The following is a 27,988-nucleotide window of genomic DNA, read 5'->3' on the forward strand; positions in this document are numbered from 1 at the left end:
CTTTAATATTTCACCATATTTTAAACTTAATCAGCATATTATTATTTAATTTATTTTTAGTAATTATAAATTATGATATGTGTTTATCTATTAATGTGCAAAAATACCTAATGAAATTCTAGAAAATTTAACCATAATTATTAGATAATAATTTCTTTAATAAAAATAAATAATAATTCTTTAATAAAAATAAAAGCATTTCATTATTATGACTGAAAATAAAGAAATATAATAAATTTTTAATAAATATAGCATTAAAAATATTTTACAGAACTTCCCACGTGGAACAGAACCACATAACAGAATGACTTAATGCATGATAAATATTCCAATATATTATAAATAAGTAATTAATTAAACTTTAATTACGGATTTTAATAATTCATTGTGAATACACTTTATAGTCCTAAAATTTTATTACTCAAAGAATTTATTTTTTTTACAAAGTTATTTATTTGACGATCAAGCTAATAACATTTTTAAAACACCTGCCATTTGCCTCGTTATATCAAAGTCCCTAAGCAGGAGCCTAACCGAAAATCCACGGGATTTGTTTTGCAATATTTATTTAATATAAATGAATTACTTTAAAAGTCATAGATATTGTGCCTTTCGTTAGATAATGACATTTCTGCATTTTAAATGTTAAAGTACCTGCAGCTATTCATTTGTAGCATTCATTTTCCTAATATAATCGGATTAAACACGTAGCTTCTAATAAATGCAGTTATTGTACTAACCTTTAGAATTGAAGTATTTTAAGGAATTTAAAAATGTTATATATACCAGATATACTTTTCATCAGCAAGAATTTAATTTTTTTTAGATATTTTACAGTTTATGGATATTGCTGTTTATATTTAAAAAATAAAATTTATTGTTGCAATTCATATTTTTAATTCTTTTTTAAAAAAATGTTAAAATTACGGAAATATTGTATGTTAATTAAATTTATATCCATGAAAAGACTAATTTTGGAATTTTATAATGATATAAAAATTATTTACCTATGATTTTTTCCAAAAGTTATTATGAAAAAATAGCTAAATTTCACTTACTTTCCAATTAAGGATTCTTAATCTTTGTTTGTAACTTTCTGTCTTTCTATCATTCGTTCTTTGCTAGTAAATGATATTCTAGTTTTGAATCTTAATTTTGAATACTATAGATTTAATCACCATAAACAATTAAACTAAATGCTATTTTTTAAACTTAAATAACTTTTGTTACTTATATACAACTAGTAAATTCATCTAGAAAATGATGAAAACTATAACGATAATTAGAAAATAAAAAATTGCATATTAAAGGAGTTTCAAATTCTTTTATGTTTTACAGGATATGTGCAACCGTAAGTTGTGGACCAATTTCGATTAAATAAATTTTATCGCTCTTAAGAACTGAATTATTTAACAACTAATGTTATAATAATAATAAAAAGAAATTTTATGAAAAGTAGTTTCGTCACCTTTTATGACTTATAAGCACCTTGGGAAGATATCAATCAATTCCATTAATTTTTTCTCATTATATTTCTAACCATTTCTACGGAATGCCAACAATAAAATGAATCAATTCTTTTCAGTTCCCTCAATTGCACATGTTCAATTATAGTATTAGTAAAGATAACTACACACAAAGCATTAAATACGGGCAGCTTTTTCATTTATAAAACCTCATAAGGACATAATATAAATATGTTTTTAAAAGTCAAATTTAATAAAAAGTCATTTTGAAGGATTTTAATGACAGTTTACAAAACTTTCTTAGAAAATTTGATATACTATTTCTTTAACCAATTAAAAACATTAAATTAGGAGTTTGAAGAATTGTTTGTCTGAAAATTTTGATACATGAGAAAAATATAAAACAAACATTCATGCCATTAATGTACTAATAATGCCGTTATGTAATGCCATTAATGTAAAACTTTAAAATGTATGTAAATGATTTAATGTGCTTGAAAATATCCACAAATACGAATATTAGGAAATTCTATGTATTAGTTTTTTTATCCACAGAAGCTATAAATATTGAGGGGATGGATTGAATTCCTTCATGTTTTAACATGCAAGTAAAAGTCTTTCTTTAAAAATAGGAATAACATTTTACTTAACTCGATTTCAAAAGAAGTAATCCATTTGGCACAAACATAGAAGCTTTCATTTTATTGTTATGTATATCATAAGTACTTCTGAGACACACTACGGGGTTAATCAATATATTCGCTTTTTTTTTATAAACTCTGAGAATGGTCGAGTATACTTCTCATTTCCAATGAATCAGAAATCTTAAACTTAATAAGTTTTCTCTTTCGCATACAGAGCTTTTGACCATAAGTCTCTGTGACATAAACTATCGGTTATTTTGCTTTAAGAAACCTGTTTGTTTGAATTGATAGTTAAAAGAATTGTTTCCGATATGATTTCACGCACATGATTAAAACCAGTTTAATTTTTAAGAATAAAAATGTATATTTTTTTCTAAAATTGATTCATTGATTCATCAATTTTACGTCCACTGATAAAGATATCCAAAACATTTGCTTTGCTTACACTGTCCTTATTACACTTCTGATTATGTGCAAAGACAAATATATCCTTTAGCTTTTCTATTATTTGTTGCTAACATACGTGAATCAATCGCAAAAAGCATTTTAACTGCGTACAATGAATTAAAGTTTCATTTTCTTTCCTCGGGGTCATTTTCGATTCATTATCGATAATGTAATACTGAAGCATCAATAAAAGGAGCAAATTTAAATTTAATAAAGAAATTTACTTGCCAACGATTTATGATATAACAATTTATTGTCACTTTATTTGTTTTATTATTTATTTAATATTGGATCTTTTCTGATACAAAACTCCAGTATAAAACTCAAATTTACTAATATTCCCTTTTTAAATCAACGTTATCTCTATCAATTAAAGCTTTCAAAATGATCTACACTACTATGAACTCGATTTTCGCCATTCTCAATTTTTGACAATAAGCAGATAAATTTGGACAATTGAAGAAGTTTTATCAATAGCCAAAAGAACATCTTAATAAAATCTGATAAAAGATACCTAAACTCTCTTAATCATCTGTTAAGCAATATATTTTTCTATGACCAAAAATATGTAAATTTAACATTCTTTGTGTATCGGAAGATCATGAGCACTAGCAGTTTATGCAGCTCCTTACACATTTCAAAAATGTAATAAATAGGGTGTTAATGCAAAAATAATTGGCTTACTCTAAGAGTTAATATTTAAAAGCACTTAAATACTAAATTGTTTTTGCAAGATGAAATGAATAAAAAGCAAACTATGAAATAATATGTTTAATAATGAATTTGCGAAAATCATGATTGTTTAAATGAAAAATAAAAGGCAACAAACCACAAAACACTTCAACAACTCAGAATAATAAATACTTTATACAAATTAAAATATGCAGCTGGCAACATTAGAATTTATCAATAATATTTTCTCTACAGAATCACTTTTAAAAGGGCAAAATGCTCTAAATATTTTACTACAACATGTAATCACAACGTTGAAAATAATATACTTTATATAATTGCCACTTTCCGGCCCTTTCAGAAATGACTGGTCAATAAATATAGCACTTATGAACAACTCCCTGCCTAATTTTGTTCAGACTGGTCTGCTTAAAAGAAATATTATTCTAGTTTAAAATGTTTTTACAATACATGCAACTACATATTTGCTCCAAGGAGAATACAAAATGGATCTTAATATTTATCAGCTGCTGGGAAGAATAGAATTATTGAGATAAGTATAATAATTCATATATGTATATAGAATTAATCACTAAACTAATTCCATATACATATAAATATATAGAATTTAATGATCACAAAACTATTTTATATCTTATTCATTTGATTTTTGGGAGCAGAAACCAGCTAATGCAGAAACTAGAACGGTTTTTTGTACACTAAATAATCTGTTCATTTCAAGTATCTTTTTAGTGATCGTTCCATGTTCAGTCTATGTCCCATCTGCTTAACACCTAATCCCATTAAGTCATTACTGTCCATGTTAGCTAATTTAGCTCCAGTTATCCCAGCTTCCGAAAACCGCTGTTTGTATTCAGGAAGAAACAAGCTGTCAAGCCAATCTGCTATATCATTTGATGTCCACTCCTGTAATAACTTGAAACGAAACTCTTTTTGTACAGATTTCAAGCGAGATAAGTCATTAGTAGCACTTTCATGAATCAGAGAATGCTCTGAAGGGTTGAATGAAGGTAAATGCCTGAGGCCACTTGTGCAAGGTAAATGTACATTAACGCTACCACTACCACTTCCTAAACAAGACTTTTTATCTTTCCGGACCATATGCAGAATGTTCGGTGATTTACTTCTCAGAGACGTCAAAAAGTTTAAATCAACTGAGTTGGGAGATGCATTTAAATGGCAACTCAATGGATAATTTTTTCTTTGATGAACGTTTGAGGCTGTTCTATGAGATGAAGTTTTGTTTCTTAACTGTGGTGAATTGTCAGAAAATTCGGGAGGAGGAGCAATTGCTATTTCTGAAGACGAATACGTTTCTTTTTTAGAAGTATTTTCTGAAGCAATAGCAGCAGCAGCAGCAAATTCTGGTGGAGGAGGAACTAATTCAGTGAATACATCAACTTCGTTCACTGCTGCAAGACCAAGAGAATTCACTTGCAACCTTAGGACTTCCAAACTTTCTTCTAAACTGCTTTCTGTCGCAGTTTTTGCTTTAATTGCTTCCGATTCATGTTTCTTTTCCCTTCGAGGAGAGACTCCTGAATGTTTTCGGTCTTTTGTTTGAGCACTTTTTATCACACTACCAGAAGGTTCCCTAAAAATAATATCCAACTGAGACTTCGGTTTACTCTCTATGTTACTGTGCCGAAGACCCTGTAATTCACTAGCTAATGACATAGCAATCTCTTTTGCAGTTTTTTTAGAAGCAGTTTCATACTGTGAAGGAATATCGGGTGGTTTTTCAGTTTTAGTAGCAGGAATATGTTCAGCAGGTTTATCACTTTTACTTTGGTTAATATTCTGACTTTCACGTAAATGACCAGATTCCGATAACTGCACAACAGTTTCAGCTTTGCTATCATCTTCAGTAGAACTAGACATGACTCCAATTTGATCACTTTGTGTATCTATATCCGATGATACGCCACTTGAGCTGTTTTCTGCTATATCATTAGGCAATCCCTTAACAGGAAGGTAAGGACATTCTCCCTGTTCTTTTTCAATATCCCCTTTATTATCAGGACTTTTCTGAGATCCTGTTAATGTGATTTTTAATCCATCAATAGGTTTGAAATCTTTCTTACATTCAACCTGTGCTCCGTCACTTTGCTTTATTACTGAATCACTTTCAACAACCTCAATAACTGGAGGAGGAGGAAGGTTACTCTCAGAATCGACAGGTTGATTCATACCACTCAAAATTTGTTGCCGATACTTCGCATATTCAGATGCAGGAGCATCTCTACTGGGATAACGAAGAGCAGTACATTTTTCATTTTCATAAGTCTTAAGAATAGAAGACGATAAATAATGCGATTCTTGAGGTTCATTTGTAGTTGATATGACAACGGTGCCAGTTAGTCTTCCTTCTTCGGTTCTATGGAGTTGTATTTCGCTTTTTTCCACTTTATGTTCAGTTATTTTACCGCTAATAAAAACAACAGTAGCATTCTTGTCTAAAGGTTTTTGAGAAAATCTTAGACGATCCCTGGCTTCTTGTATGGCTCGTTTGGCTTCTGTATGAGGACTAAATTGTGCAGAATTATCAATCTGCATTTGTTGGTTGTCAGGAAAGTCTGACTGATTAGGAACTTTCTCTTCGTGCACTCCGGAGTCACCTTTTCCGAAAGTCGATAAACTCCCACCTTTATCCACAGATATAGGCATAAAATCATCCTCACTACTTTCATAGTCTGGTTCTGGAATAAAAGGCTCATGGTTTGGAGTTTTAACTGTAGGATAATTCTGAGGACTGCCAGCATCGGAATCTTCGAAATCAAATTTCGAAGAATAGGCACTAGTTACTGCAGACTTCCCTTTAATAGACCACAATGCTCCTCTGTCTGAGACATGACCACTATCTGTAGACATAGAATCTCTCTGACGGTTAGTCTTTTTAAATGTAGAATAAAGTCCCCCAGAGTCACCGCTGTTTTCTGCTTCAGAAGATGTAGTGCTTCCTTTATCAGACTTATTTACAGGAATTTTGGGTGGAAGAGACTGAGATCTAAGACTAGATCCCCCACCTGATCTTCTAGGATGCACAGCATCTTTAGCAACAGATACAGGCTCAGACTTGTAGCCAACACTCATTACTACTTCAGGGGATGCATATAGTTTGGCACTGTCTCCTGGACGGAAACTTGACATGATTTGTGAGTTACCATCCTCGTCTGTCATATTTACATTGGCATATTCACCTAAAGCTTTAGAAACGTCTACTTTAATTACTTGCCCAATAGGTGGAGGTGGTGGAGGATGAGAAGGAGGAGGGCAACTGGCTCTAAAAGATTTATCTTTTTTAGTTATTGGTAATGTCTGTGCATATATATCTGAATTGACATCCCTTTGTTCAACTGGGATTGTACTATCATACACGTCTTCAATAGATTTCCATGCATCATTATAATTTAAACTACATTCTTCATTATCACACAAGCCAAGATAGCTATTATAACCATTAGGAGTACAAGCCCAAGAATGACGATTGCCTCGTACATTTTGCAGATCCTCTTGACTAAGGCTCTTCTTTCTAGCTATAGAGCTATTTGAAAACGTTGTCAGATTTACTGCTTTAAGATCTGGAGTACTAGAAAAATCTTTGTGAACTTTTAATGTAGCCTCAGTTAATTTCGATCTTGATGCCCTTGAACGTTTCATTTCAGCAACACTTCCATATACCTTTGGAGGACGGCTATCAGCTCTTGATCTAGTATTTAAAGTGTGGCTTCGAAGATGCCTTTTAGATCCTTGTCTTGCAAAAAACTGTTCTAATTCAGCTGCTGATACTCTCTGAGAACTTGGTCGAGCTTTGATTGAAGCAGTTTTAGTCAAATGGGAATTAGCAGCTTTCATTGCTGCTTTATTTGGAATGCTTTCAACAGAACTGCTTTTGGTAGACCTACCTTCGGAGTCATACTCATTCAAAGTTCGATCAAGAGATTCTGAAAAAAAAAATACATGCATATAAATAATCATATTTTTAACATACATACACAAAAAAATCGATAACAATAAATTAAATTCTTCTACTCTTTTTAGAAACAAATTGTAGAAGAAATAAAAATAAATTTAATAAACACAATTTTTAAAAGCAACCTTTTATCAGTGCTAAGAAAAGTTTAAATTTTTAATCTAATTATATCTTATATTTTCATCTATTGTTAATTTTTATAAATAATATGGAATCTATAAACTTTTCCTTAAATCACTATATCATGTCAGTACTCACAAGAAATAAAAATATTGTTAAATTATTTGATTACTGACAATCCAAATTTTTAAAATTTATAATACCGTATTGCCTACGAGAATATACAAATGCACACCACTTCTAAAGTGCAGCACATAAGAAAGCACACACACACACACAAAAAAATGGATTACAAAATTCCATCTTTACAAATATAAAACAAGTCAATTTACCTAAAAGTGTGCAAAAAAAGGGCTTCTTTTAAGCGATAAAGTTTGTCCTCATCTCAAACAGAAAATTTATTCTAATAACAACTCAATAAATAATACAGAAAATCTGTTTTTAAAAGAATTTTATAACTTTTTGTGTGTAATTTCTAAGTTTTATTAATAATCTCAAGAAAATTTTAAAGGTTAATGAGAATGATAAAAGAATTTTCGACATATATTTACTATTAAAGCCTGGACATTATCATTAATTAAAAAAGAAAGCAGTTGAAGAATTATTTTCTTTTGTTTTACTGAAAGAAAAATTCAAGTTTTTAAGCTTACAAAAATATAAAAAGAAAGTATTTTCAAGTGAAAACTTTGATTATTTTAAAGAAATTTTGTTTTTAAAAACCAATTTTTTGGGGGAAATTTTTCATTCACAACACGAATTACTTTTAGGTCTCCACAGTAAAGCAAGAAGCATGAGCACTATGTATCTTAATCAGTGATTGTTTAATAATATCGTATGTTATATCGATATTTCTTAAAATTCAACAAATTTCATTATTTTACATATTTATCGTCACATAATGAAGCTTATATCAGAGATATAAGAATTGCGAAAGCTTTCTGGACTTCAATCTGATAGCTGATTTTCGAATTTTTAGGCTATCATATATTTCTTCGGATAAAAGCGCTTCCTCGCGCGGACAAGGGTGACAAAAAGAAAGATTTTCTGTATAATAAAAGAAAACTATGCTAGTGTATATTGAATTTATAAATAGTATTCGAACTAATTAACATTTAAAATGGTTAGTATTATTAATGCCGAAGTAGAAATGCAGTTAAAAAACATGCAGATATCAACTATAATTACAAAGTAAAGAGAAGTAGGAGAAAAAAATTTGATATCTATAAAAAATTTCCAATTAAATATTATATTTTCCAATTGAAAAGCTTTATAAATACCTATTTCAGCAAGCCCTGCAACCATGGATCTTGCTCTTACTCGTCCAACTGACAGAGTAGTTTTTGGATCCCTCTTAGGTGGAGTAGGAGCTGAAAATAAAAGTATGAAATATTATAAAATGCTGATTTTTGAAAAAAGAAAATGTTTCGAGGAAAATAATTTTTTAAATTTTAATTTCGAATCTATTATCAACTTTGAATCAGAAACTATTATGGATAATAATACTTTTCAGTAAAAATATCTTGCAAGCCACCCTATTTAAAATTGCCACTTTGAAATCTCATTTACACATATACATAGTTGCACATAATTTACACATATACATAATCTCATTACACATAACAAAAATACATAATTTTTATCATATAATCTCTTATCTTGCATAGAGTAAGTTAAGCCTAGAGAATTTCAAAACTTGTTATTATACTCCACTGAAATTTAAGAATGTTTTTATACTCGATAGAAATTTACATACGAGTTCTCTTCAGTTGTGTATAAATGGGTTTTGTCTGTAAAATATAATGTTTGTTATGAGATAAAAGAGAGAGAGATAGAGAGAGAGAGAAATGTATATTCTCCTAAAAAAAGAGATATTAAAAAAATTATTGCTTCGAAATACATCGCTAAAATAAATAATCTTCACTGTCGAATCGTTGAATTTAATGTGGCAAAACATTGGTTTCTTAATTATGTAAGATACTTTTCTAAAATTTTATTCTTTGAAGTTATTCTGCAAACAAAATTTTGCAGAATAGCAGAGTAGGGATTTAATTTCAAAATATGTGTGATGGCGGATGAAGTAATAAATAGCAGCTAAAAAATTCGAACTGCTTAAATAACAATTTGGATACCGTTTAAGCGAAATTGCATATAGAATTAAGAAATAAACTCACTTACCAACTACAAAAATTTCAGTTAAAACGACAATATAATTTTCATATACATGTGTGCGTGCGTGTGTGTGTGTGTGTGTGTGTGTGTGTGTGTGTGAGAGAGAGAGAGAGAGAGAGAGAGAGAGAGAGAGAGAGAGAGAGAGAGAGAGAGAGAGAGAGAGAGAGAGAGAGAGAGAGAGAGAGAGAGAGAGAGAGAGAGAGAGAGAGAGAGAGAGAGAGAGAGAGAGAGAGAGAGAGAGAGAGAGAGAGAGAGAGAGAGAGAGAGAGAGAGAGAGAGAGAGAGAGAGAGAGAGAGAGAGAGTAATACTTGTGGTGCATGCATATTTTTGGAAAAATTCGGCAGTCGTTTCGAAATAATCAATAGTTTCTTTTTATTGTAGCCTTGAATATTTTTTTAAAATCAATGAAGAGATAAATGAATAATTTTTAAATGGCTCCACTTCATGACCATTTTGAGAATCTTACAGTAACGCATTGCGTATTACCGGCAAACATCAAACTGTAAAAATATAATAAAACTGTAAAAGATAAATGATAAAGAAGTTGAACTTATATAACTTCGAAATGGAAACACCCGACGGAAGCACTAACACGGTATTTTCTAGAGGGGCATGCGGTTCATCGTTTATTCGAACCAGAAAAATGAAAAACTTTATCACTTGAAACGTGGAAGAAAGAATTCACTAGATATACATAAATCAACTGAAAATTACTTCCCCCTTAAAAATTTCAGCTATCTAATATTGCTAGAACTAAAGTGAAATTGAGGTAAAAATTGTAAATAAATTTCATTTTGTATTATAAGAATATTGCGAAACACAGCCGATAATAAAAAAAAATATATAAAAGTGCATGCAAATTTCCAAATAGAAAATTTTTAAATAAATCATAAGAGGATTTCGAAGTGTGCATTTATTTTAGGATGAATTAGACAACATACAGAGAAAGTATTTAATTTAACAGGATGTAGGAACTTTTCACAGCCCAAAACTAAAAATAAATAGTAATTCTAAACTGACGGGAAAAACTGAAGGAATTTTTTTTTATATTCACTTTGAAGCCCACGGGGATTATTTTATGATAATTTTGCAATTTCTAACAATGGTCAATATTCGAAATCGGCATTCTTCTATACATTTCTACACCTAACTTTAATACATGTTTATTATAAGCAATATTTTAATAGTTACAATTTACATGAAACTACTTATGATCCAAGGAGCAACAGGAACAGAAGAAGACCGAGAACCCTGCTCATATAACCACCTAGTCTCCCTACGCCCCAACCGGAATACATTCACGCCAATTAGCCAATGGAACTCATTAGGACAATTAAAATCCACCATAATTAAATAGTTTTTTGTTTTTTTTCGTTTGTTGTGTTGTTGTTGTGCTTGTGTGTGTTATGCCGTCCCATGTCATACAAATGCACTTAAAAAATTAAAAATCTAACAAAAATGTTAATTATTTCTACCCCAGTAAATTCTCAACATAATTTGTCTGTTACTAATAACCATTTCAGCTGAGCGGAAGATGAAAGGCCACCGAGCTTAGGCGCTTCCAAGAAACCCCCAACATCATTGGCATTGGCAATTTACATGAAAACTGAAAGCGATTTAGTATTGTTCAACAAAAATTAACCCCTGAAATTAATAAATAAATTAATTAATGTTTAATAAGTACAATAGAAATTTCTTTTCTTGACTTAAAATATTTGATAAACATTAGGTTTATATAGAATTAATATGCAAATTTTAGGAAACATTCTTCAGAATAACATAAAAAGGAAAAAAATGGGTAAAAATAATTAATGAACCATGCTAAAGTATGGATACAGCTTGAAATAGTAGTAATACATACATAGCCAACAGACTGATACATTTTAATAAACACTGTAGAACAAAATAAATTTCATAATTGAGTTGTTGATTTTATTTTAAGACATGTCAAATTAAATAAAAAATGATTTAGAAGAACGGATATTAATATTAATATAAAACAAATGTCATTTAAATTCAAAGAAGTATAAACCAGATAATAAGAAAAGAGTATTTAATACATATGTCATATGTTTGCTAATTTAATACTATTTCAATATTTAATAGAGAGATTACCACACAGTTTTAATTAATAAGACAATATATGAGTATGTACAAGAATGAAATTACAAACAAATAAAAGGCAGATAATGCATTATTGACATATAACCAAAAGAAAATCCAACACACACTAGGACTGTAATAATAAGAAATTCGAATTGAGCAACCATTTAACTACAATGATCTCTAATAATTTATCTGTTTCTTAAAGTAAGTCGACTTTAATTTTCCAAATATAATAATTCTGCATTAGTTTTCCACTTACTTTAAAAACAGAAAATTATCCTGTCATCCCTTACCTTTCTTACCAGCGAGTTTTCTAGGAAGTGTAGCACATTGGCGATATGGCAAAGGAACATTTTCAACAGATGAAGCAACAGGTGGGCTTTTCAATGTTACAACTGTCATTGCAACCAAGTTTCCAGATTGCTGAATTATTGAAACAACATGTTCATGTGATGCTTGAGAAACATCTTGACCATTAATCTAGGAGAAAATGAAAACGTAAGGAAATGATGTACATTTGAATATATATGTATAGTACCTACTCGAATCGTAGCACAATAGCTAATTTCTGAAGCCATTAGATATAGGCATGTAAGTCCAATAAGAAAAATGTTTTAAATGAAACAGAAGTTATATTTTATGTTATTTTTGCTAATAACTGCACTTCTCAGAAAATTACAAAATTTACGTTTTTATATAGTCCTCCAATCTTATGAGTCATTTTTAGTAAAATAGCTTTAATCAGTCATATTTAGCAAAATATTTTTAAAGCATTACTATTTTAAATATTAAAGGTTCGATTCTTCTACTACAAAATCTTCTTTACTAGTACTGTATTATATAGCTTTTAAATTTAATCATTTTAGAGGTTATTTTAGATTATTTCAAGAGTTGCCATAAGAGAGATCCAACAATCAAAGGACTCTGTTTAGTTAAGGGAACTACTTATTAGCCTAAAATCTTGCAATTCAAAGCTTCAAACTAGATTTCAAGCCTTTCAGTTTGAATAGCAGAGAAATTTGTTTGATTTAAAATATCAATTTCATAAAATTATTTTGCTAATATGACTAATAGGACAAAAAAAAAAAAACTGCATGAAATTTAAATTTCATAAATTTTTCGCTAGTATATTTAATGATTTAAAGATTATAATTTTTTCTTCAATTACAGTTTAAGTATATTTAAGCATAAATCCAATTACAAATTTAAGCATATTTGCAATTAATTATTTACTTAGAAATTAGCTATTGGGTTATTGTTAAAGATGATATTCATTATAATATATATATATATATATATATATATATATATATATATATATATATATATATATAAAACCTGCAAATTGCAGAATTTTCTTCACAAAAATATTTAAAGATTGACGAAATTAAGAGAAATGAATATAATCTAAATTATTTTCTATCTTAAAATTTAATCGGAAACTTTTATAAATATGCAGTGTATGAAAACAAATATATATGAATTTGTTTCGAATGAATTATAAATGCATTAAAATCACATATATCCATATTTAGTTGTTTATGCAGTTTTTTTCGAATTATATGCATACTTACGGTAAAAAAAAAATATTCCTAATGAAAATACAGAATTCCTATCCATACAAAGATAGGTGTTTTATTATATTTACAGCTGAGTATTATTGTTTTTTCATCAGAAAACGGTGATGGCTCAATATCCTGAATACGAATATTTTCAAAAACAAAAAAAAAAACACAAGTTGTAAAGAATCGAAATGCATTAAGTGTTTTTCGCCTCTCATGAATTTAAAATTTCAGATTTTCTGTGCAATATCTTAGGGCTAATCTATGACCCTCACAATGACTGAATAATATGTATCATTAGCAACATAGCTAACATTGAGAAAAAAGTCATTTTCTCTCTCTGAACATGCTACTTGAACAGAAATATCAAGCAATATCTCTAAGAGTTTGAAGCTGAAAACTTAGAAGTTCGCACATTACTTTTTAAAATTTTTCTTTCATGTAGTAGTATCATGAACGATTAATTTTCTTCAGGTTGTTACTGATAATAAATAATGATTTAATAATTGAAAATGATTTTATCTGCATTTCATTAAATCATCAGTTTTTCACAAAGAAGAGATCCATAAACTTTTTTTAGAAAAGGAAAATAATACTTTTTTTTTATGTAATTGTCCAGAAAGTACAGATCTGCCCCTTTAATGGACAAGCCGTGACTCCTAGGAATAAATTTTACAAATACAAAGTATTTTTACACAAGTAATAAAAAAAATAAACAATAATGATACCATATATTTAATTGAATTATTATTAATGAAAAAAAAATATTAGCATGTTTAATAACATATTATCTTAAATATTTTCAGCAATTAAATCAATCCAAAAACAGTTATACCTCTAATAAATAGTCTCCTTTTTTTAATCCAGCAAGATCAGCAACACCACCTTTGTTTACATCTTCCAAATATTGACTAGGCCAAGATACATTTGCTTCCTTTTCCATCAAAGGACTGGAAGCTAAAGTAGTACCGATAATAATTATTAACATATCAGGCACACATATTATGGTCAAGGAGAACTTAAGCATTAATTTTAAGCTAGAAACAGACAAAAAGGAACAACACACGAAAAAAATCATATGTTTAATGCTTGTTTCCTAGCTAAAGATGGAAAAATATTACTACGTCGACTTTATAATGCACGAAAATTGTTGTAAAATAGATTTAACAAAAATATATTTACTGTTTCAACCACAGAATTTTAAACATGCGCGAAGTGCTAAGGTTGTGTACTGATACCATGCGCATACACAGGATGCATGATGCTTCAAATAATGAAACAAGTGTTTATTTCCTTAAATATTATAATTAGACACATATTTCCAGTTATAAAATTTCGTGAAATAAGGTAGGAAATTGTACGGAAACAATCTGTCTTTTACAGAGGTTGATAGCAAAAAATTACAAAAATTGAATTTTTATATGGACCCCTTTATGATAAATGTGTTAGTAAATGAGATGGTTTTTTTTACACTCGTCTATAAAAGCATAATATAATTATAAGCGCATCTATCGACACATTTTTATTCTTACATCTGCTGAAATTGACAATTTTATTCACTTCGACCTCTTTTCATACTCCAGATTGGTGTTTTAACGAGTCTTCATTGAATTTTTGGAGGATAATACACATATCACATTATCATTAAGACGCCAAAATCAGAATGAATAATAAATTTACTAATTCTTATTAATTTTTTTTAAATGAATAAATAATACATTTATTGAAGTGTTTACAAAATGTTTTCAAAATAAGCATCTTCGATGCCTATTCAAAGTGGCAGTCTTCTAACAATAATGACAATACTTCAGTTAGACCAATCAAAGAGTTTCAGAAACCACATTTTTAAACACTACAGTTTTAAAGAAAATTGTCACTCATGATAAGCCTCTCATACAAAAAATAGATTTTTATCATTCCAAAGGTGATTGCTTGAAGCTCAATACTTAAATCTAGATTGAAGAGACATTCTTCTGTCCAAATAACAGTTCTTCAAGAAGTTATCTAATTCTACCTAATTGTATTAAAATAAAATGTTCAGCAACATTGTTACCATATCTTTACGACATGATTCGATATTTTGAATATCAGACAACATCGTGGAGATATTGTATAATTCCACGTTCTATAAAGGAAAATAGGACCCTTTGCAAAATTCTAGACAATGAAATCCCGATACGATTGTAGCCCACTAACACTGTATGGACTTCAGGTATTACGCTGAAGTATTCTCCAATATCTTTTTAGAATGTTGAGATCTAAATTAACTGTTCATATGCTAGCATGAGGGTAACTTGAAAAATAAGCTAACAGACCAATTTATGTATGACTTTTATATCGCCTCATCCATATTGGGGAAGTGTTGATTCTGAAATTTGAAGTCGCTGAACTGTTCTGTAAATACACTTTCTAAAATGTTGCTGGAAATTCAAAAAACGGAGTTTGTGTTCTTCTGCACAAAGACCAGTTTTACGATTTCATACAGTATAGCAGTTAGATTACATGCAGCATAAATAATCAATATTTCAAAGCTATAACCCTTTCTAGTTAGTGAAAAAGTTCATTTTATAAGAAACCTTAATATTTCGAACACAAATAAGAGCAGAGAAATTTATTTTCCCGTTCGATACTGCACTGCTTATTCGTCATCTGACCGCGGTTCAAAATTACGAAGTCCGTCCAAAAGTAGCCCTAGTGTTGCTTCACAACGGGACGTTAATATAACTAAACTAAACTAAAACCCAGGCTATCTTAAATGTCCAATATTTCTCTTCTCTTCTTCGTAAAATCGAAGTTGCAATCATCGATAAATCAAGGTGAATAACAATAAGAGTGTTTAGAAAAAAAATTTTCATGTCATTAAGACTGAATAATGTACTACTGTACAGATACTTGCCGCAGAGAATTTTTCTGCATTCAATAAACTTGCATTTTTAAAATAAATGTTATCATCTATATTTGAGACAAGTCCCTTCAAATTTAGAAATAAACATATCTCTGCATATTTTGTAGATGGAAGCATGAAACTTTGTGTATTCATGTAGAGATGAATGTAAGAAAAATTCTTTACTAACTGATAGTTTTACACTATGGGGACAACATAAAAATTATTTTTTTAAACTTTCTATTATCAATCTGATCTGAACCCAAAGTGTATCCACAGAATTACCCACCTTCTTTAAAGAGACTTTATAACTGGTAGTATAAGTCTAGGTGTAGTATTTATGGAAATATGTACCACTTTTTCGCTTTTTGATAAACCCTTTTTAACTAGTGATTATATTTATATAAAACTTTTTTAAATATCACAGTGTCATTTCCGCTGAAAAAAATTGGTTAATAAAATAAGAAATTGACTTTATTTAAGAGCATAAATGAAAGAATATGTATCCTTACACCCATATTGTCAAATTAAGGAAACTCCATACTTTTCAGATCATAAGTTGTGAAAATTTTTGAAGCTATATTCATGTAATACCACTCACTTTTCCTCCCCAGCATTTTCAACAGAAATTTAAGAACAAAAATTTAGTTTATTTAAATTGCAATCCTGTGATTGCAGTTATATGATCTTGTAATTCTGAAATGCTGTTAGTGAAATCAGATCGATATATCTTCCTGCACACAGAGCGAAAAGTAGAAGCATGTGGTATATTTGAAAGAATCGGGCTGAGTTGGAATCAACGACTCTCCGGTCTCGAAGTCGTTATTTTGCCAGCACAGCCTCAAACAAAGCATAATAATAATAATACAACTTTTTCCATTTTATTCTTAGAATTCATTATTCGCATAAAAAAAGTGGGTATTTTTAAAATTTCATTATTAAAGATAGTTTTCATGTTAGCATGTTAAGGAGACAGAATTAATTTCAAAGATGCTGAAAACTGATGAATACGCATAATGTATAATATATTAATAAATACACAGATAAATGGCATTTACATTGATATTTTATGTTTTAATAATCATGGAGTTTTATGCTTTCACTGCAACAGTTTTAAATGTTGTTTTCTACAGTGATCAAATTTTTTAAAAGAATTGTTTGATGATCTAAATATCAATTTATGTTTCCGATAAATTATGCGGTAAAACAAATTTTATATTGCTGGAAATGTACTTGGAATACTTGAATAAATATTTCCTTTGATGCAATATTTTTTTCCACAAAGGGAGGAATTTTATTATAACATTCCCTCAGAAAAATAAAAAAGTAAAATGCATATATAAAATATATGTTTGAAAATTCATTGAATTACGATATCTATTTGAAAATTTGATGCTCACTTTTACCATTAATAAAAAATGGTACCGGTAGAAAACTGATATTGTCAATCAGATGTAAAAGAACTTATTACTTAAAAATAAAAAGTTAAGATCAATTTGGTCATTATCATTATATTCACGCAATTCTATCTTTGAATTATTTAAGTTCCATTAAAAAATAATGTTAATATTTTGTAAGACCTTAAAAGTAAATTTTTAGGCTTTTCCCTTAATTTTTTCTGCTCGCCACAAGAATTGGCCAAAGGTCATTATAGACTAATTGACATATCTTGCCACTTAATCCATAATAGTCTGGATTGATTTTTATTTACCCTTTAGTAACGTCACCAATCTCTCTCTTTCTCTTTACATATATAAGCATCAAGTGTGTAGAATCAGTTTCATGAAATTTTTACATTTACACTGATGATTTCATCTTAGATGATATTCACATTTCGTGAATATTTTTATCTAGAAACAAGATATTTCAGTAAAAATTTTTACGGTAGTATTCTTTAAAAAAATTCTACTTTTTAATAAAACCTTTTTGTTTAATAAAAAGGATGATATTGATTAATTGAGTCCAATGTTTACTTTGATTATCTTCCTGGTAAGCCAATAACTCTCTTATAAACTTCTGTATACAATGCAAGCATTTTTTTTTAACCTGAACTTGTAAATTAGCTTTTACAATATATTTATACATGTGTTTTAATTAAATATATATATATATATATATATATATATATATATATATATATATATATATATATATATATATATATATATATATATAATTAAAACACATGTATAAATATATTGTAAAAGCTAATTTACAAGTTCAGGTTAAAAAAAAAAATGCTTGCATTGTATACAGAAGTTTGTAAGAGAGTTATTGGCTTACCAGGAAGATAATCAAAGTAAACATTGGACTCAATTAATCAATATCATCCTTTTTATTAAACATTAATTATATATATATATATATATATATATATATATGTGTGTGTGTGTGTGTGTGTGTGTGTGTGTATATGTACAAATGCTTCCTATTTGTATTTTAAAACTTTTAAAACTATCATTCTATTTGCTTTATATTTTCGAAAATCAACTTCATAAAAAAAATCCATATATACTTTCATTTGATCTTTTTATTTTTATATGCATCTCAGTAGAAATATAACTATTTAAATTGATGACTGAAAATTTCCACAATGTATTTCTATTAAGTTATTTAATTTATTGATATTAAGTCACAAATGTATATTTCTAAACCAGAAAGTTGCTACAATAATGGTAACTTTCCTTCTATTTTTCCATTAACATAAAAGTATAATAGTAAATCCCATGCAGCAGTAATAAAAACACTTCATAATGATGATGACTTAAGTAATCTTTTGTGAAAATACTTCCCAACATTTCATATTTAGTTATTTTAATTCTAGCTATTGTGGTAAGTTATCTTTATGATTTCATATGTCCAGCGACAGATGTTTATTTCTTAACTTAAATTTTTATTCATTTCCTAATTTTTTACTTGGAAAAAAGTAATTTTGTTTGTGCAAGATTATAACATAGGGACATACTATGCATATTGGTAATGTTCTAGGAAACATGCACAACTATGTGGCTCTTGTGTTGTGAAAGTATGGAGAAAAAAATGTTAAAGCGTATGCAATATAATTGAAGTTGAATGCCAAAGTGTTCTTTTCTCATAAAAGACAATACTAAATTCTGAGTAGTTACACTTTTCAATGTGTTCACATTTTAAATAACAAAATTGACCAAATGAATAAATATGCATATTAATTTAATACCTTTTGCTCCACGTAATACAAATCCAAAACCTTTCTTGCCTCTATGTAGGATTACGGTCCTGGGCTCTCCAAACCTATTATAATAGAATCATAAGTAAGATAATATCGTTCATATACAATATAAATAAATTATTTTTATGTTATCATAGAAAAAAAAACCCAAGTGAAAAGAAATATTCTTCGGTAAAGTAGGAAAATATGTATCAAATAATTTATATAAGGGCCTTTATTAATAAAAAATATGAAGAAAACTGAGTAAGAGGAGAAATTTGCATCCAATTTGAAAAATACATTGAGCAAAAATGGCAGTAAAATTTACATAATGAAACATCAGCTAAATCAGTCCTTGGTGAAACGGATATAGAGTTATCAAATAGTCATACAACCCAAACTCAAAATTTGTGAAAATTAATGAAAAATTATTTAAAAATCTAAACCACTCGTATAAGCATAAATATTACTCAAAGCACGCTTTATTCAAATAAAATTAATTTTCCACAATATATGCAAAATGTACGACACTGCTTTGAAATTGATATTGTATGTAATTCTGTTAACTTTAAAAATGTTTTGTTTGATGCAGAATAAAGATGACTTTTTCCTTAATCGAAATGAAATTCTATCTTTAAGAAGTATTTTGCAACTCATTCTTTCGAAAATTGGGAACGCAAAAAGGTATAACAGAAATTCAATCTCTACTCCTACAATGTTCATCTAGTTCATGAAAAAAAAGGATCTGATTAACTTAAGCGGTTTTCTTAGATTTCTTCTTGAACAGCCATTTAAAAGCATCTGTTTGTAGAATAATTCGCATCCTATTTGAATACTAGATAATGAAAATGTGCGTTTATGCACTGATAAAAGTATTTTTAAATCTGAGAAACAAGTTTGTATCTTGAATACGTACAATATCGATGTTCAAAGTTCATTTTTGTTTCTCAGAATAATCCCTCTTTCAGTCAAGTCCATGTTTATAATTTATTTATTGCAGCATTTTTATTGTAAAATATTTTTGCAGGGTTGTGCGACTTTTCGATAACCTTGTATAACTACTCTAGAATAACTAATATATGTTTTGACTTTCAAAAAAAATTCGATACTCCCTGCTTTTCTTTTATGAACTCCAAATCAGCACTCAAATAAAATCCCAATTCGGTTCGATATAAGAGTATGATAGTATCACATACCTGACAGTGAAAAAATTGTCAATCCTTTTTCAAAGTTATTATTATAGCGACTTCTTTTATGAGAAACGATTTCCACAATTCGGAAATGATTTTAAAGTTCAAAATAAATCCTTTCAAAATGTAAGATAAAGGCTTTGTATAAAAATTTAAGCCACATTCTCTTAAAATAGAATGAATTCTTTACAATTTGCGTAAAATGTACGAAATTATTTTATGAGCACACACTACTCTTTCATTTCTAACAAGCTACTGAAAGCAGGAATTTTGAAACGCTCTAGAAAATAATGAAAACAAAGCTCTACGCAACTTATATTTTGCTGCTATAAATACTCAAGCCTCCTACAATCTAACAGCGATCAGATTTAAATCTATGACTCTAGCATACATTCAATACAATGCAACAAATTATGATATTACAAGTATTATAAGCATTTAAACATATGGTGCGACCCTTCAAATATTTTATTCTACAACAATTTTAAAGAACATGAAAATTGTACATTTAAGAAATGTTTTGATAAATTCTAATAGAATAACAAAAGTGGTTTTTTTTTTTTTTTTGCGGTTTTTTATGCATACTAAAGAATTGTTTGCTTCATTCCTAGTAAGCATTTAATACTGAAACCATAAACCTGATTTTCTACCATAACAGCTGATTTATGGCAGAAAATAAGTAATTACACATGCCATTAATCTATCGAAAATTGCCGGCGTTTATTGAAAAAGACAAGTGGAAAGAATATCAATCAAACATTTTTCTAAAAATTGTAATTATATTTGAAGTTTACTTGGATCGATTACTGAGAAAGTGTATGGCTTTAGTAATTTACTTTATGAGAAAATGCTCTGCTATGGTATGGTAAGTTTAGCATTTATTCAACGTAGAACTCCTTCATATAATTCCGAAGAAGATGTAATACACCTTTCTAAAATAATTTTATCTGACTGTAGTTCTGTTTCTAGACATGTGCCAAAACATTTTATGCATTGTTTTAGAAATGCAATCTAGCAAGATATTAAAGTTAAAGTAGCAAACAGGAGATTCGAAAATCATGCAACTGCTTGCTGAAATTGTAAAGCAGCATTCAACACGTATTATAAAAAAAAAGATGTATGACAATGAATTTTGTTGAAAAACTTATTTAAAAAATAAAAAAAATGCTTATATTTATTTTGAACAAGTAACTAGAAATTGCAAGCAAAATATTAATTAATTTAATTAACAAAAAATCACATATTAATGGTTACAAGAATAACTCGAAATTATTTTGGTCAAATGCCAAATTATTTTTTCACTTCTCTACCGTGAATACATTTTTGAAAGTTAAACAAATGATTTATTTCCCAGTAGGGAAGACAATGGGATCAGATGTAGCGCCGGAATTATAGTTTTAAAAAATCATTAAATATTGTTTAATGAGGCTTATTTTAAGCCTCGTTTCGAGGCTTATTTTGAAAAATCTGGTGATACTGAAAGGTTTAAAAGTAACGTTTGACTAATGAGGGAAAATATTCAATGCATTAATATCAAGGACTCTGATTTGCTATTCAGCTTTTTACAGATAAATATTTTTGGGATTCAAAAGGGTAATTAGCAAGAATGAAAGTAATCGTGGATGTTTAAGAACATTTACAATAAAAAAGGGTTAGAATAATTAACAAAAATATATTAAAGTTACTAACGCTTTCCACCTTCTTGGGATGGTACTGACTCGTTTAGCACATCTCTCTCTTCTTCCTTCGACTCTTGGGTATCCCACAGACTGCAAGTTATCCACGCGTGAGTTCACTTCTTGCACGCATGATACAGGAAAATAACCAACCTGACCAGAGGGCAGCTTACCCAATAATAAGCCGTCTTCTGCTTCATTAATGACTATCAAAATAGATGCAAATAATGCAATGTATTTTCATGCATAGAAACATATGCTAAAATCATGCTTATATATACATAGAAACATGCTTATGTATTTTGTACACATTTGTGTTTTGGGTACAAAAACCGTTAAAAAAGTTACACGTGTAAGGAAAAAAATAACAAACTAAATAAGAGCTTTAATGCTTATTTATTAATAAAAAGATTACCTCCAAATCAGAATTTTTACAAAATTACATTTAAAAAAGAGAGAGGGTAATCCTATTTTCCCCTTCTTAGTTCCTATTACAAATATTTTAATGTTCTAGGCATAATAATTACTGTTTAAAATTTAAAGACTTAAAAAGATAGCCTAAATATATGAGACTTTTACATCTGTTTAAAAACATATAAAAAAGTCTCTGCTCACAAACTTGATTTTGGATTTGTCCAAAAACTCTTCTGAGTTTTCTCTGAAAAATTTATGAGAGTTCAAAAGTTTCGCTGCACACACATCGAAATTCTTTAAATTTGCTATTCGTAACAGAAAAATGAATTTTAAAGAATAGAAAGTTATTCATTCAGCTCATTACATTAACTGAAAAAACCTGACAAACAACAGAGCATATTTAAGTTTAAAGATAAATAATTTTATGAAAACTTTAGAAACGCCGTAAAACTGAAATACTCATTAAAAAAGAAATGTAAATATGGCATACTTTCCACTGTGTCACCATAAGACAATTGTAGATGGCCAGGAGCTCCTGAACTGTAACTAGAAACACAAACACATTTGCTTCCCGGTAGGAATGAATCATAAAAGACATGATGCTCTGGACCTGATTCATAACTAGCAGCACTGTTACTAGTACATACTCCCGAAGAATCACTAGTTACACTTTTTTCTAGAGAAAATAATTTTTTGTCAAGATTTTCATTTAGATGATAACTAAATAAATTTTCAAATTCCATAAAAATGAAATAAGCTTTTAATGTAAAATATATACAAATATTTCAATACATACTTTATCCATGTTTAATATATTGAATTCATCAATTTCTAATTCAAACAAAATAATTGTGTTGATTTTTATCATCAGTTCTCTACTACTGATTTATAAAATAAAATAGGCCAATTTTTTAAATATAAAAATGTAAACAAATCAATATGAAATATTATGTTCAAAATTGATTACCTTAATGCAACTTAATGAGCTGAAATGGATATATCACAATTTGGCAAGAAGAACATTTTCTTCGAAAGTGGATCATGAAACACTGAATTGCATACTTTAGCAGAAGCAGAATTTGTACATTTTATTGATTCGAAATCCACATCTATATACAAGTGAGGTACTCATAAGAAAATTTGTAACACTTTAAATTTGATAGTGTTACAAAGCGTTGCTAAACATTTAAAGTTCAGTTACCTAATTAAAAACGCTTAGTAATTAATTAACGCTTTATGTTTTCTAAAACTTCCTAGGCAGAATTAAAGAAAGGGGACAACCAAACAGATATATATCTTCACTTTGTTGCAGACCAAAGCAAATATATTAAAATACATATGAAGGATCTTCATTATTCATAAGGGAAACAAATTCCCAACAGCACCGAGAACTAAAATACATGAACTCTAATATTTTTCTAATAAAAAGATTTGGATATCTTAATTAATAATAATTAATTCCAATAATTAGAATTCAGTTCAATTGTTAAAAATTGAAACTAACTTTTATGAATAACTAGTAAATTTTTAAAGTAAGATGCATAGAAGGAAATAAGATCACTGTTTCCTATGAGTCTTTGAAATTAAACAGAAACAAAGTTATGAAGAAATATTATTTTAGAAAAAATAAGCTTAAACATAAAAATGGATTATTGTTCAAAGATATTCTAAAAAGAATATTGAAACTTCAGAATGAAATCTAATGATTCAAAATCTCATACTACTTAAGGCACACAATGAACATTAGTTAAAAAAATAGCTTATTATATGTATTTTTTTTAGTACCTGTCACTACACTTCCAGAAGCAGTGTCTTCACTATCTTCTCCACTAGGCTGTGTGCACGTAGAGGATGAACCGGTGGAAGCGTCGGAAATACACGAGATAGAAGAGAAAGGCGGTAATGAACAGTTTGATGGACATGGTGAAGGAGGCTTCATTCCTAGGTTTAAATCTAGGCGTGGGTCACTATGCGTACGACTAAGTGTAGGTACTGGAGCAATACTAGCTCGTCTTCTTGGGTTATATCTTGGCATTTCACGATATGGCACTAAACAGAAGAAATTTTTCACATTTTTATTGAAGACGCCAAAATCAATATCAGCAAAGAGCATACATGTTCAATAAAAATGTGAAAGTAAACATTGTTTTTAAAAATGCATTGGAAAATAACATGAAGTTATAACTCCCACTAAGATAAAAATGTCATACATTAACTGTAAATAAATGTAATACATTAACTGTAAATAAATGTAATACATTAACATAACATATTAAATTGTAGGAGAAATGATTGGCATAATTATCAAAATAACCTTGGGGAGGGATTTTATTACATAATTTTAAATGATACATTACAAACTGCTGCATTAGTTCTTGATTATTAAATAATACAATACTCCATGAACTAAATGTGTTTCCAGAGAATTCTATTAAAAACTTAAATTATTCATTTCAAATCGAAATTATTTTATTCATTAGTTAAACTCTTAAGATTTTGTTTGAAACCTTTTGCCCTTATAAAAGTAAATTGCAAAAGGAGTCAAGCATTTTAAAAAGTTTTATATACTGAGCCAGCAGCAGTATATTCTTGTCTGGATTACAGACCTATGAATAACTAACAAAAAGTCTCCTAAACAGCCAATATAATGGAAAATTTTATAAGCTGATTCACCTTAGTGTGAGTATTAATTAAATAATTGCCCAACAATTTGCAGCATTAATATGCATAAAACTTTAGCAGTACTGCAAAATTAATGAATCGCCTAAATCAATTCTTGACATTAATTGGTAATGATCCTATTTCTTTGACACACAATATTTCCGAAAAGAATATAATATTTCACTAAATTTAAGTTGATTATAACTGTCAGAAAGTATTTTCTAATTTATTCAAATATAACTTGCTAAAACTGCAATAAAAGCACTTTTCAAAACAATTTAATGCAATTACTTTAGAGCGAATTATCATCTCCTATTTAAGAATAGAATTTATCTATGCAAAATACGGAAAAGTGATTAAAATGGTGAAAAGCATCAAAGATAAATTATTTGCAAAAAAAAAAAAAAAAAAAGAGAGAGAGAGAGAGAGAGAGAGACAGAGATTAAAATATAGAAAAGTAGGATGCAATTCTCCGAATATTTCACACATATAGTACTGTCAATAACTGAATTCGAATGATATTATAATGAAGAAAGGAATTTGAAAACAGATGTTGATATCATCACATAAACAGCATGGAAATAATTCATGCAGGAAATTCATAATGTGCAGTTCATATTAATTTTTTAGAAAATCGTGAAAGTGAAATGAAAAATTCCAACCTTTCTTTTAAAAATACTTAATTTCGCATTATTTCTCATTATAAAGTTTTTGAATAGAGAGATATCATCCACTGAACAAACAGTGAGAATTGGCTCGATTTATAATTGTTTGCTAATATCAAAATATCTAAAATATTCCATCATATTTTTAGCATTAATTTATTTAACTCATACCTTTATTATGAAAAATTAAATGGCTGACAATTTAAAAATTCTCCACATACCAACATCTTCCGGGTTGTGGTTTCGAATAAGTTCACCAAGAGTTAAGTTTCCGGCAATTACAGCAACTTGATAAGGGTTTTGATTTGCAAAATTCAATGCATTTTTATCAGCTCCTCTAAAAAGAAGTACCCTAGCACAACTTTCTTGGTCATTCACAGCACAAACGTGTAAAGGTGTATTTCCACTCGCATTGCGTGCGTTCATATCAGCTCCATAAAATAACAAATGCTCAAGATGCTGAACCAGCCCATGCTTGCAAGCCTAAAACAGAAAAATAAACCGTTTATATCTAACATTAAGTAGCATTTACAACAACAATAGAACTTGATTTTTTCGAGGGAAAAAAAAACCCTGAAATAAAATAAACATTAACATTCGGAGTGAATGAGTGTGATTAGTTAGTTTAAGGTGACAAATATATCCACAGTAATTAATTGTCTATAGTTCCACTGTACTTTTTACATCAACAATGAACAAATATATGAAGAATACATACCTGGTGTACTTCTTGCCAACCTTGTGGATCACAGGTTCCAATAAAAGCATGATCATGCAGAAGAATTTCTGTCAGCTGATGGTCACTAGCATGTAGCAATGTATAGTATAATGGTGTTAAGCCTTTGCTATCCTTGTAATTAGGAGAAGCACCAAGATCGAGAAGTGTCTGAAATTTAATATATTAAAATATACATGTTAGTGTATATATCATTAAGGGACAACACAAATTTTTGAAATTTTAAATTAGATGTGTTTTTTCATTGTATTATCTTTATTTGCTTCTTTGAAAAAACAGAATTTTAAATAAACCTTTATATCACATATTCATTTTATTTTTAATATAAATATACAAAATGATCATAAAAAAACTTCCCCAATATATGAAACACTAATGGCTTATCCGCTGACCCAATAAAAAGGAAGTTGTTTCGGATATTGTTATTAGAAGGTATGTACTCGAGACTGAGCTGAGTTAAAACAACAGAGTTCTTACAATTACGGTTACAGTAAAAAAAAAATCGAATGCCAGCAACAATACTTTTTTCATGCAATCAGTGCACTCAAAACGCTATAAATGGCTTTGGAACAATAATATAAGTATGATAGAAACTGGCGGTGTAGGACCGAAACTGGCGGTGTAGGACCGAAGATAATGCAGAGAGGAGGTGCATTGGGCACTTTTCGAATTCATAGACAGACAATAGAAGAACCAATCACAGAACACAATGTGCAAAGCATAGTATGTAGAAACCTTAGTAGAGATGTGCGAGAAGATCGATTTTTCAGTCTGGTGTTGGAACGCGCCAACATGATGACACTTACAGGAGAACAACAAAATAAGTAAGAAAGCTGTTTCATTTGAATGGGGAAAATGTTTATTGGCGAAATCACAAGCTGAAACGAGGCCCATGTTCCGCACAAACTGTACGTAATTTAGTAAAAAAAATTGGAAGAAACTGGATGCACATGTGAAAGACCGCGATCAGACTATCTAATCTTGTAGAAGTTCTGCAGTAGGGCATAACGATTACTGTAGGTCCATTACATACTGCAAGAAGTGTTGACAGCAATTTAGATATACCGAAAACAACAATGCAATGTAATTCCTAAACTTTTCTCTGTTCTGCGATGTTTCCTAATTGATTTTAGCGAGTCCAGATGTTACAACATGTTGATAAGCAACAGCGTCTTAACTTCGCAAATTTTTCCCTCTTCAGTTATGATGAAAATAGCAAGAGGCTGCTTGGCAGGTGAAACACAAGTCTTTTTTACTATGAATGTAAACCCCAAGAGCTACGTTCACTAGGCCGAAGAAAATCCGTACGATGTGGTACTAGTTCTTTACACGAAGCTAAAATGACAGTGTGGTGTGGTATTGCAAGCACATTCGTTCTCGATATGTACTTCGAA

At 29.1% G+C, this 27,988-nt stretch overlaps 1 protein-coding gene across 4 annotated transcripts in view; it reads right to left on the reverse strand.

The window, feature by feature from the left end:
• Positions 1–3,405: 3,405 nt before the first annotated feature.
• Positions 3,406–27,988, reverse strand: part of LOC129958326 (SH3 and multiple ankyrin repeat domains protein 2-like) — a 236,849-nt gene continuing 212,266 nt past the window's right edge. For all 4 annotated transcript variants that reach the window (XM_056070735.1, XM_056070737.1, XM_056070734.1 and 1 more), the window contains 10 exons: positions 26,577–26,744; positions 26,080–26,341; positions 24,318–24,581; positions 23,023–23,208; positions 22,132–22,324; positions 19,262–19,335; positions 14,017–14,138; positions 11,913–12,099; positions 8,621–8,710; positions 3,406–7,194 (listed from right to left, as the gene is read on the reverse strand). In XM_056070735.1, the coding sequence (XP_055926710.1) occupies positions 3,962–7,194; positions 8,621–8,710; positions 11,913–12,099; positions 14,017–14,138; positions 19,262–19,335; positions 22,132–22,324; positions 23,023–23,208; positions 24,318–24,581; positions 26,080–26,341; positions 26,577–26,744 (4,779 nt within the window). In that variant the 3' untranslated portion in view covers positions 3,406–3,961. The remainder of the gene's footprint in view (positions 7,195–8,620; positions 8,711–11,912; positions 12,100–14,016; positions 14,139–19,261; positions 19,336–22,131; positions 22,325–23,022; positions 23,209–24,317; positions 24,582–26,079; positions 26,342–26,576; positions 26,745–27,988) is intronic.

The sequence above is a fragment of the Argiope bruennichi genome, chromosome X1, assembly GCF_947563725.1.
Source record: "Argiope bruennichi chromosome X1, qqArgBrue1.1, whole genome shotgun sequence".
In the NCBI taxonomy this organism is placed as follows: Eukaryota; Metazoa; Arthropoda; class Arachnida; order Araneae; family Araneidae; genus Argiope; species Argiope bruennichi.